At 37.6% G+C, this 11,959-nt stretch overlaps 1 protein-coding gene across 1 annotated transcript; it reads right to left on the bottom strand.

Annotated features, from left to right (window-relative positions):
* Window positions 1–474: 474 nt before the first annotated feature.
* Window positions 475–9,387, bottom strand: LOC132094890 (RNA-binding protein 45-like). Its single transcript, XM_059499538.1, has 10 exons — window positions 9,092–9,387; window positions 8,898–9,020; window positions 8,121–8,247; window positions 7,919–8,038; window positions 7,658–7,834; window positions 6,167–6,290; window positions 5,753–5,849; window positions 4,393–4,556; window positions 2,849–3,065; window positions 475–819 (listed from the first exon to the last, which is right to left on the bottom strand). Exons 1-9 carry the CDS (start codon window positions 9,356–9,358, stop codon window positions 2,873–2,875), a joined length of 1,392 nt encoding a protein of 463 aa, XP_059355521.1. The 5' UTR covers window positions 9,359–9,387; the 3' UTR covers window positions 475–819; window positions 2,849–2,872.
* Window positions 9,388–11,959: the final 2,572 nt, after the last annotated feature.

Genomic DNA, 11,959 nt, shown 5'->3' with positions numbered 1-11,959 from the left:
CATATTATTGCGCAGTATAGTGTTTTAATAGGATTTCCTGTTTTGCAACAAGCCTGATAAAAAATATCAAAATATATGAATATTAACACAAAAATGTAAGGCATGTTAGAACCTCATTATACATAAAATGTGTTCTTAATATTTTTTGAACACTGTATTAAAATAGAATGAGCTTAAAGATTTTCTTTCAGTAGGCATCCCTTTACCAGTAGTTTCAGTAGAATTATTTCCCCTTGTGTCTGAACCAAAGTGCCCTCCTCTGGCACAAAAATCCAAACCCTGGCATACCTCATATTGGGAACGATCCAGAAGCAGAAGAGGAGAGTGAAGCCCACTTCTCTAAATCAGGCAAACACAGCCTGTCTGAGGAGCAGGTACTTAACATCACCTGTGTAAGATATCACACATAAACACACTCCAGGACAGTTTCAACTGTTATATCAAGAAGAAATAAAGAGGCTATGTAAGACAAACTTCACTTGTCAAACTCTTTTTATTTGCTCATTCCATACAGACACATAGAGGCCATGCACGAGCTCAAACTCTCCTGAAGCTCTGTCTGTCACCTTTGTTGACTGAGATAGTTCACATGTAACAATCCTGTCATCATTTACTCAAGCTTTTATTTTTCCAAACCTTTGTAGAACACAAAAGAAGTCCCTTCAATTAGTAAAAGGAATTTAAAAAAAAAGAGACAGTAAAACACTTTTTAAAGAACTGAAACGGCAGTGAGGCAGTCAGTGTCCGTCGTTATGAGGTCGTGTCATCATAAATAGCCGTCCTGTCATGTCGGGGTCATGCGTCATGTCATCTTAACCTCTGTAAGAACAAACACAGCACAGTCACACTTCTGCAAGTCCACAATCTTGAGAAACTGCTCAGAATTCAGTTGAATGATGGGTCCATTCATGTCTTAACCTCATAACCCAAAGTTGCCATTAAAAGAAATCTGCAACCAACTTTTAGAATAATGTTTCAGCCACTAAATGTATATGAATAATTTAAACTGGGGGTGTCAAACCCTTATTAAACACACATCTGATCCAGTTAATCAGGTCCTTCAGGCTCAGTTGAGAACTACAGTAATATGGTTTGTGTGTTGGAGCAGGGTTGGATCTGAGTTTGACACCCCTGGTTTAAACAATGGTCCCATTGTCTGCTGTCAATAATAGCATGAAGCAGCACTTAATGACACACAAAGGGTTCAACATGCCACACAATATTTTTCCGGATATTTAAGTGCACCATCCATGTATTTAAAGCACCCTTTTTCTTTATGGAATATTCAGCGTGAACACACTACTCGCACTATTTATACTACCACACATCACAGAATAGTGCCTCAGTGCATGATGGGATGCACCTATGGAAGAAGCCTTTTGCTATTGACCATAATGGTTATAATTGTGAATTTTCACATAATTATTTTGTACATATTTTTTGTGCTTTTGATGAAGACTAACTACAAAACACCATTCATTTAGCCAGTTTATGGAATGACGGCTTTAAAACAAACATCCCATAATTCCCCGTGGCATCCTGAACTGTTCATTTTGTTGCATTAGACCAGAGCCACTGAGGGAAAGTCACTAAACAGTTTCTGAAGGCCGAAAATCAGCTTTGCCATCGCAAGAATAAATTACATTTTAAAACTAGGGCTGTCAGCCCATTCCAATATTTTTATTTTTTACAATTTTTGATGCGTCGATTAACTAATCTAATTAATCGCAAATTACATTTGGCTGTGAAAATACCCCCAAAATGTTAGTTAAAGCTATTTGTGTGTTTAGAAAGGACTATTTTATTTGATTCGACATCAAATAAACGTAAACGTTTAGGCTACAATGGCCAAACATTATCTATGGAACATAAAAGAAGATAATTTGAGAAATATTTCCATTGCGACGTTCAGTCAGTGAGAGTCATTGGTAACCAAAACAGCTTCGTTACCAACAGTCTCCACAAAATTCAGGTTTGAGTAAATGATAACGTAATTACATTTTTTGGGGGGAGAACTAACCCTTTAAAAGGTTATTTTTTATTATTTTTTTTTTTTTTTTAAATGAAATTATAATATTTATGCTTCATTCATTAATTCGAACGGCTGATTCATTCAGGAATTCAATAAACGACTCTCGAATCTTTGAATCACTCGATTCGTTCAAAACACGGATTCATTCAGTTACCACGTTAATCTGACCTCCCTATTTAAAACATGAAAATAGAAGACAGTTAGTATAAACTATTTAGCTAGTATGATATTGTTTCTTTTTGATCAAATAAGTGTAGCCTTGTTGAGCACAAGATTATTTAGTAAACGTTTGTGAAAACCTGTCAGGCTGCTGAAAGAACAAGTGTAACTCCGTGTCCTGCCACTAGTGCTAGTGAAATTTCACACATGCACTTCTGAACAATATCATACAAATGCCACAGGATAATTGTATGAGCTCAAATCAATGGCAGAAGACAGGGATGATGTTAAAAGCATTGTATGCATTGTTTGAAAAGATGTTTCTGTTTGACTGGCATGACATTATGTTGTCTGACTGGTAGAAAGACAAACAAATCCTTTCATGTAAGTAGACCAAAAGAGACATTTCTAGAGAAGGATTGTTTCTCGGGCAGCATAGGAGCAGTTAAGTTCAGCTGTCAGTGCTACACCACGTCTCAAGTCATCGACTTATTCTGGAGCTCAACAACAAACCATCTACAGAGTATTAAAGACTCTGTCATGACTTTCACATTGCTCCTGGATTATCTTCGTTTCGACTCAGAGCAGAAATAACAATGTTGTGGTGGATTCAAAAATATGTGAATAGCTTGTCTTTTACCTATTGAGCTTACTTACCCGAGTCTGTGGGGAGGTCAAAGGTCAGTAAGTTCTCTGGCGTTTGTGTGATTCCTCTTTCGGTGGGTCGGCCAGCATGACCTTCATCTTGATGCCGTTAATCACTTTACCGTGCAGCAGTGCTATGGCTTCGTGAGCAGGTTTGCGGTCTGCATACTTTATATATCCCACATTCCGGCCTGGAACCAAGTAAACCTCCATCAGCGAACCGAAACGACTGCATGGAGAAAACACACACACATACCAAAAAAACAGGAAATGAATCGAACTTATCTTAACTCTTTAAAAAAATTCTACTGCGATTTATGAAACAAGGAAGGATTGTCATGCATGCATACAGTAATTTCAAATATACTTCAGGTCAACAGTTTGGAATATTTATAATTGTTTTAATGTTCCTGATAAAAGGTTCTGATGCTCACCAAGGCTGCATTTATATGATAATACAGTAACACTTATTCATTTAACTGACGCTTTTATCCAAAGCGACTTACAATTGCTACATATGTCAGAGGTCACACGCCTCTGGAGCAACTAGGGGTTAAGTGTCTTGCTCAGGGACACATTGGTGTCTCACAGTGGATTCGAACCCGGGTCTCTCACACCAAAGGCATGTGTCTTATCCACTGTGCCAACACCACCCCAGTAAAAGTAATTATACAGTAAAACCTATCTATGTTAATATCTTAAAAAATGTGACTTTTTTCAGTGATGCAAAGCAGAATTTTTAGGAGCATGACTCCAGTCTTTAGTGTCACAGAAATCACTCTGAATTATTGACAATAGGGGTGCTCCGATCATGATCGGCCGATCGTTAATGCGCATCTCATCAGTAAAGCCGGTTCTCTAATCAGCGGTAAATTCCCTCAGGTGCGTGATTTCACATAGAGCAGCTGTTACTACACAGAGCCATTGTTAACTGAGAAGATGCGCCAATAAACGCTGAAAATGAACGTGGATTTGCGCATCTTCTCAGTTAACAATGGCTGTGTGTAGTAACAGCTGCTCTATGTGAAATCACGCACCTGAGGGAATTTACCGCTGATTAGAGAACCGGCTTTACTGACGAGATGCGCATAACGATCGGCCGATCGTGATCGGAGCAACCCTGCAAATCAGCATATTATAATGATTTCTGAAGAATCATGTGACACTGAAGACTCTGATCACAGGGATGAAATAAAATTTTAAATATATTATAATAGAAAACTGTTTTTATATGGTTACAATACTTCCCATACTGTTTTCACAACACTTTTACTGTATTTTTGTTTGAAATGCAGCATTGTTGCACATTAGAGACATTAACAACACTAAAAGATTTTATTAAAAAAATTACATTCTGCCAAATCTTTAACCGTGTGTGCGGGTGTGTGTATATATATATATATATATATATATATAATAATTCAGACTATAAAAAATGTGTTCATGTAGGAAAACACTTAAGGAAAATATATAAGTTCCCTCAAGACACAGTACACTACAAGGGTCCAACACTATCAGAGGCAGTGTGTAAATTAATCGTGAACACACACACACACCAGAAGACGTCCTCCAGCACATCCACAGGCAGAGGCGAGGGGTTGAAGATGACGAAGAGCCTCTCCTTCAGCACGCTGTCAGACGCCACCAGCTTCTTCAGAGGAGGCAGAGCTACATCTGTCTGCACACGTGCTTTCTGAGCTACAGACGGTGCTGTGTAGCCCTACAGGACACAATAAACACTGGTCAATAATCAGTTCGATGACTTCTGATCATCAGGTCTCTCAAGTCAAATGGAGGACGAGCTCAAAGTAGATCAATAACACTGCGCTCTTTAACAACAAAGATGGTTTTAGGTTCAGGGACATTCTTATTCTAGAACATGTTCAACTGGACAAAAAGACACACACACACAAAAAACAACATATTAATAGCTAAAATATGTTAAAAACGTTGCACATGGAAGAAAAAAAGACAGATGAGGGCAAGTAAACTATGACAAAATGTTCATTTTCGGGTGAACTATCACTTTATATATTGAAAATGATTTTTTTTTATCAACAAGCTGTGTTTTCAGCATCATTACTCTCGTCTTCAGTATCACATGATCTTCAGAAATCATTCTAATATGATGATTTACTGCTCGAGAAACATTTCTCATTATTATCAGTGTTAAAAAAACGGTTGCGCAGCTTAATAGTTTTGAGAAAATTGTGATTTTAATATATATTAAAATGTAATTTTTGTGATGGTAAAAGATAGTTTTTGTAACTTTATTTATGCCTTGCATCCTTGCTGAATAAAATAATTACTTCCTTTTTTTATATATATATATATATATATATATATATACATATATTTAAAAAAAAAAGTACTGACCAAAACTTTTGAAAGGTTATGTAAGTTTGACATATGTGTCCCTGGACCACAAAACCAGTCATAATGGTTCATTTTTGAAAAGGATGTATACAGCTAATACACATAAATAACTTTTCTATTGACGTTTTATTTGTTAGGATCTGACAATATTTGGCCGAGATATAAATATTTGAAATCTGAGGGTGCATAAAAAAAAATAAAAAAAAAAGTTGTCCAAACGATGTCCTTAGCAATGCGTATTACTATTGGCTATAGCTACAAATATACTTCATGACTGGTTTTGTGCTCCAGGGTCACAAATGAGTTTTCACTGATGATTAATTAACTACAACAGCATGTGGAAACATGAGATAACTTTGGCTTATAAAGGAATAGTTCACTCAACAACGAAAATTATTTTTTGCTCCAAAACTGTATGACTTTCTGTCTTCCATGGAGCACGAAAGTAGAACAAATCTGAACAAGTCACTAATTTAGAGACCTGGCAGAAATGACTAAGAGATCTTGAGAACTGTCTCATTGTTCTCCCACATTACTCACTGCGCTAGTGTTCATCAGCTGCGCTCCAGAAGGGCCGTTCCACACCACAGACATCATCTGAGCGGCCACAAGCTGCATCGCCATCTTCCCCATGGGACTGAACACAGACAACACAACTAATAAACCTGCACCTCCATACATACAGCTCAAGATTTCATATTCTTCAGCTAGCACGGTTTCTAACAATATAATAGTTCAATCAAAATAAAAAACACATCAACCTAAACGTGCCCAGAAGCTAGTAAAGTTTTTAGGCTATGTTCCCCACAACCTCTTATATAACAGAAGAGCCAGGTTAAGTAATGATGGATTCATCAAGATAATGCTAACTGAAGATCCGTGGCATTTAATGAAGCAGGGTGTACAGAAGTACAAACATCAGACATATTGAGTTGAATGGAAAGGTGACTCTACCTCGTCCTGTCCTCTCCATCGTCTATATAAGATACTGAGAGACGGTTACCAGGCGGATACTCAAACCCATTCAGCTTCTCTTTAGCATAAACCGCAGAGCCAAGGTTATTATAGCGCACCAGACCTGCAGAGCACACACATGCCGTCAATCGAACGAGACCCTTCAACTTTACTCATCTTCTCCTTTTGAAGTCATATGTTAGCTTTGTTTGAATAACAAACCTAACTTCAACATAGATTTAATATATACACATCAGTTCAAAGGTTTAGGGTCAGCAAGATTATTTATTGTTTTTAAAGAGTATTCTCTTATGCTCGCCAACGCTGCATTTATTTGATCAAAAATACAGTAAAAAAAACTGTGTAATATTATTACAATTTCAAATAACTGACTTCTATTTGAATATATTTTGAAATAGAATTTATTCCTGTGATGCAAAGCTGATTTTTCAGCAGTCTTCAGTGTCACACGATCCTTCAGAAATCATTCTGATATGCTTATACATTTTTTTTCAGGAGTATTTTTACAACACAATATCTGCGAGTAAATCACTCACATGTGTGATTAAACTTTACACCAGGTGACTAAATAATGTCTGTCATTACCCACTGACTAATGGTTAGATTTCAGCTTAGAGGAAAAACCAGGTGTATTTTGTCTGCGTGTTGTGTCCTCTGACCACATGTGAGCGTTTACGCTGGAAGACTCTGAATGACATGAAAGAAAGCACATTGAACAGGACGTGACGTGACTGTCCCGCTGAAAACAAAGCATCCTGCTGCAGCTAGTAGGGGAAAGAGTGACAAATGGAGTAAAACAAGAAGTAAAATTCCTTCTTAAGCCTCATGTTGTGTTCCAGCCATTTTGACATGAACACGATGTCCTTTTCTCTCGCAAATGCTTGTTAATGTTTTCGCACTGGACTAAAAAACTACTGACTTTGCTCACACAGGGAATAAAAAAAAAATACACCCAAAAATATATATATATTTTTTTTACTAATTTACTAGTTCCTGCTCAAAAATGACCAGCCTACAAAAAAATAGCTTGTAAATCTTTCATTTATGCTATATTATTACCAAATCTTGGTTTTGATGTTCTATGAGCAAAAATACCCAGGGTTTTGAACATTGATTGTTAATCTTTCATTAACACCAAATCTTGGCTTGTCAACTTGTTTTATTTAAATTAGCACCGGTTTTTGTATTATATATATATATTATATATATATTTCACGCGCGAATGATCTCAAAATGTTCAACGCTCTATTCGCGTTTGGTGTGAACACAGCATAAGACTATTAATTCAGTTTAAACAAACCTGAGCCCAAATTTTTCAACATTAGTGTATAATTCACATGCCGTCTATAATAGTTTCATGGTGAATAAACAATGATAAACTTGTAATTTTGGGGAAAACGACATTTTAAAACAGTTTAGGAGGGTTGTGCACAAAGATAACATTATAGCATTGAGTGTGTGGTATATAACCTTTGCTGAAGCTGTACTGATCTCTCTGCATCTCACAGAAGTCCATCCCCGGGATCAGGTCGAACAGGCCGTAGATATGCTCCTGTGTGACGGCGGCCCGTGAGGACACCAGCAGGCACCGCGTGATGACGTCCGAGGTCCACGTGTCCCCCGTGGTGTAGCTGCTGGACTCAAGTGCTGCACCAAGCCGTGAAACCATCACACTAAACCCTCACGCATCCAAAAACTGCACGCAGAAGCATGAAGTGACTTGACACTTACCAGAGGTGTAGGAGTTAGAGCCTGGATCATTAGCAGAGTGCTCCGATCTGAGGTTGCTGACATACTCACTGTCTGCGGATGCATTTTTGGACCTGGGCTCAGCTAAAATAGCTCTAAAAGCTGCAGAGACAGACAACTTCATACTTAACACTAATAAATACACTTGAAAACAACAGCAAAGTAAGAGAAATGACATGCTTACTCTTGTCACAGTTTTCTATGGCTTTGGCGGCTTGTGAAGGTTTGTGGAATCGCACATAACCCAGACCTTTACTTTCACCCGTGGTCTTATTCCTGATGATAATAGCGTACTCTACATCTCCATAAACCTGTGGAAGAGACCACAACCTGTCAAAAATCTAATTAAAGACTATATAACAAATTAAGGTTTGCTTAACCTGTTTTTAGGACCATGCTTTATTTCATGGAAAATGTATCACATAGGCTCTCTAAACTGAATCTATCACTGTTACTGAATACAAAAATTGGTGCTATAAACACATATCTTCGCATTTTGTGAAATATAACCTCACACGCTGTTTAATTTTGAGGTGAAGTGTAATGTGTTATCAAGCGGTCCCTCAGAAAATAAGGACAAGTTGAAACATAAATAAATGAAATCTTCCTCAGCGAAGGACTTTGGGAAAGATCCACTACCTCAGCATGCACATTTTCTCTTCTAAATGTGCTATTTTGTTTATATTATATTACATTATCTAGATTTATTTCCTTTTAATTTGGAAGTTTGTTGAGTTTCTGCCTTTTAAAGATATGCTTTCAAACTGTCCATCAGGAAATGCCTCAAGAGTAATACATCCAAAGTGTATTAACATATATGAGCCATTTTAACATAAGTAACTTACAGTATATTATTGTTATTTTTGAAGGGGGAAACCCCCCATATATTGTCCAATAAATTACATTTCGTCCACTTTATTCCAAATGTATTTTCCTTTTAATTTTAGGGAAATTCGCATGCCTTGAACGTGTCTTTTAAATCTTCCTCGGTGAAGGATCTTGGGATCATGACGAAGATCCTGGTGAGCTCCTCGTCCTCCACATCTCTGTGGCTGCCAGAAGCCCTGGACTGAGCGATGAAGACCTGGACAAGACACACATGTCACGGTTTGTTTGAGATCTCACACTGGGACTGTACAGCGGTCATGTAAACACCTTGATGGGTTTGGTCCCCTCGGCCAGACTTCGGCCGTGCATCTCCTCCATCGCAGTGCAGGCTTGCGACGATTTGGCGAATTTCACAAACGACACTCCTTTCGACTCTTTCGTCTGCTTGTCCCTCACCACCCGAATGTCCTGGATCTCCCCGAAATCTGTGAAATGCTCTCTTATAGTCTCCTCTGTAATGGATTTACTGGTGACGAGAAACAGCCGACTGTTCGGTGGGTCGTCCAGATAAGAGGCTCGGTTAGATTCGTCCATTCTCACACTAACAGATCAAATTTATAGTATTAACTAGCTAGCGCCTGTATAGAAATTGACGTCTTGACCAACTGACGTATATGGTCACAATATCATCCCTAATATTTCACAACAACCCACGTCAACAACACATCAACAGAATACACGCGAGGAAGGCTTTTCATAATAAAAGTCACAGCAGAAGACGGTGGATCTGTTAAGTCACATGACAGGTTTGGGGACTGTCCATGCATTCGAATTAAATATATATTTTATAAATTCTATTGTAAAATTGTAAATAAATATCATTTCGGGACATCAGGAAAGCTTGAAGTACAATAACAAGCATTAACCAAACTCTTACAGCTCGTAAATAAATTTAATTAAATGTTTTACAAATATTCTAACCGTTTTTCTGGAGACCTTTTCCCATTGAAGAACTTTAAATATACATTTGTGTATACTGAATAATATATATATATATATATTATGTATCGAGTATACCTTTGCCTAGAGAAATTAAAAACATTTTTTTTAAACAGCAAGTGGCCAGTGGTCAGTATAAACAATAAATAAATAAACTCTCTTCATTTACATTAATTATATAAACCATTTTTAATCTAAAAAATAAATACAAATCAAACACTAAAAATAATGAAGACTTTGCTTGAAATGATTGTAAAACAAATTTACTAAGCATATTAATAATGACATAATAAACTCACATAATTAAAGCCGAATTAATCTAATTTTATCTCGAATCAAGCCCTTTTATTGATTAATAATTACTTAAAGGGGTCATATAATGCCCATTTTCCACAAGTTGATATGATTCTTTAGGGTCTTAATGAAAAGTCTGTAACATAGTTTGTTTAAAATTTCTCAATGTTAGTGTAAAAAACACCTTTTTTTTACCCTGTAAACAAGAAACAGCTCTTTTCAAAACTGGCTGGTTTGTGGGATTCTCCTTTAATGCTAATGAGCTCTGCTGACTCCGCCCCTTTCTTCTGATCTGCTCTCTGAGAGACTGTTTACTTTAGCCACATTCATAGTGAAACTTGCTAATTAGCACATTATTAAGAAAGGCGATTTACAATGATTCATTTAAATACATTATCCTCACTGCTGGAGGCTGGATCATGAAGGATTCGCGCGATTCACATTTAAAGGGTTAGTTCACCCTAAAATCAAAATTATGTCATTAATAACTCACCCTCATATCGTTCCCTCCCTCATATCACCTGTAAGACCTCCGTTTATCTTCGAAACACAGTTTAAGATATTTTAGATTTAGTCCGAGAGCTCTCAGTCCCTCCACTGAAACTGTGTGTACGGTATACTGTCCATGTCCAGAAAGGTAAGAAAAACATCATCAAAGTAGTCCATGTGACATCAGAGGGTCAGTTAGAATTTTTTGAAGCATCGAAAATACATTTTGGTCCAAAAATAGCAAAAACTACGACCTTATTCAGCATTGTCTTTTCTTCCGTGTCTGTTGTGAGAGAGTTCAAAACAAAGCAGTTTGTGATATCCGGTTCGTGAACGAATCATTCGATGTAACCGGACCTTTTTGAACCAGTTCACCAAATCGAACTGAATCATTTTAAACGGTTCGCTTCTCCAATACGCATTAATCCAAAAATTACTTAAGCTGTTAACTTTTTTTAATGTGGCTGACACTCCCTCTGAGTTCAAACAAACCAATTTCCCGGAGTAATTCATTTACTCAAACAGTACACTGACTCAACTGCTGTGAAGCCAAGATGGCGACGGCCCACTCTATGAGCTCCAAAATGGGGCGTGGCTTCCTCCCATTGAGAGACAGACGCATGACACGCATGCACAATTAATCCACTTCAGCGCAAACTCCGCACCACAGCTGATTCTAAAGTTTTTATTTGTTGTGTCACTTAAAGTGTTTCCTAAACTATGCAACAAAAAACGCTAACCCCTAAACCTACCCCACACCTTACCTTAACCAGTGAAATTGACTGAATGGCGGGACTGGGGCTGAATAGCATGGTAAAGAAAGTTGCAGTTCAGGAGATAAACAGTTAATAAGATTATGCGATATGAGACTCATCGCACAATGACACCTTTTTTAGTTACACCCAGCATCACTACCCCCTCCTAGCCTGTGAATTGACTTGGAATAAAACAATAGAGTAAAATATTTCCCCTCCGCTGGGACGACTCCAGAGTGATTCCTGTTTACATCATGAAGCAGAGGGTCCAAACAACACTGGCCACAAGCTTTGGGCTCTGCTCTCGTGGAGAACATTTATTTATATAGCATATTTTTTTAGATGAACTAGAAACAAAAAATTTATAAAGTTTTATTTTGAAATGTAAGTCAGTAACAATTGGCTGAAGCCAAAGCCAATGGTGAAAGTCTTTGCGAAAGAAGACCCCGTCCCATTTTGGAGATCTCCGGTCTGCAGTAATACCCACTTGTACTTCCTGGGCATCGAGCGTACTGCGCAGACTCAAACTGAGCTTGATGACGTAGATGTCACGTGAGCAACCTGTCTGACAATTGTAAGTATTCTAATAGCTGTGCCAAGAGAAATCTGAATCACCCACTGAATCTTGCAGAGAAGGCGAGCGTGAACAGGAGCAAAT

Source organism: Carassius carassius, chromosome 19 (genome assembly GCF_963082965.1).
Source record: "Carassius carassius chromosome 19, fCarCar2.1, whole genome shotgun sequence".
Lineage (NCBI taxonomy): Eukaryota > Metazoa > Chordata > Actinopteri > Cypriniformes > Cyprinidae > Carassius > Carassius carassius.
This window is presented reverse-complemented; position numbering and strand designations above follow the sequence as displayed.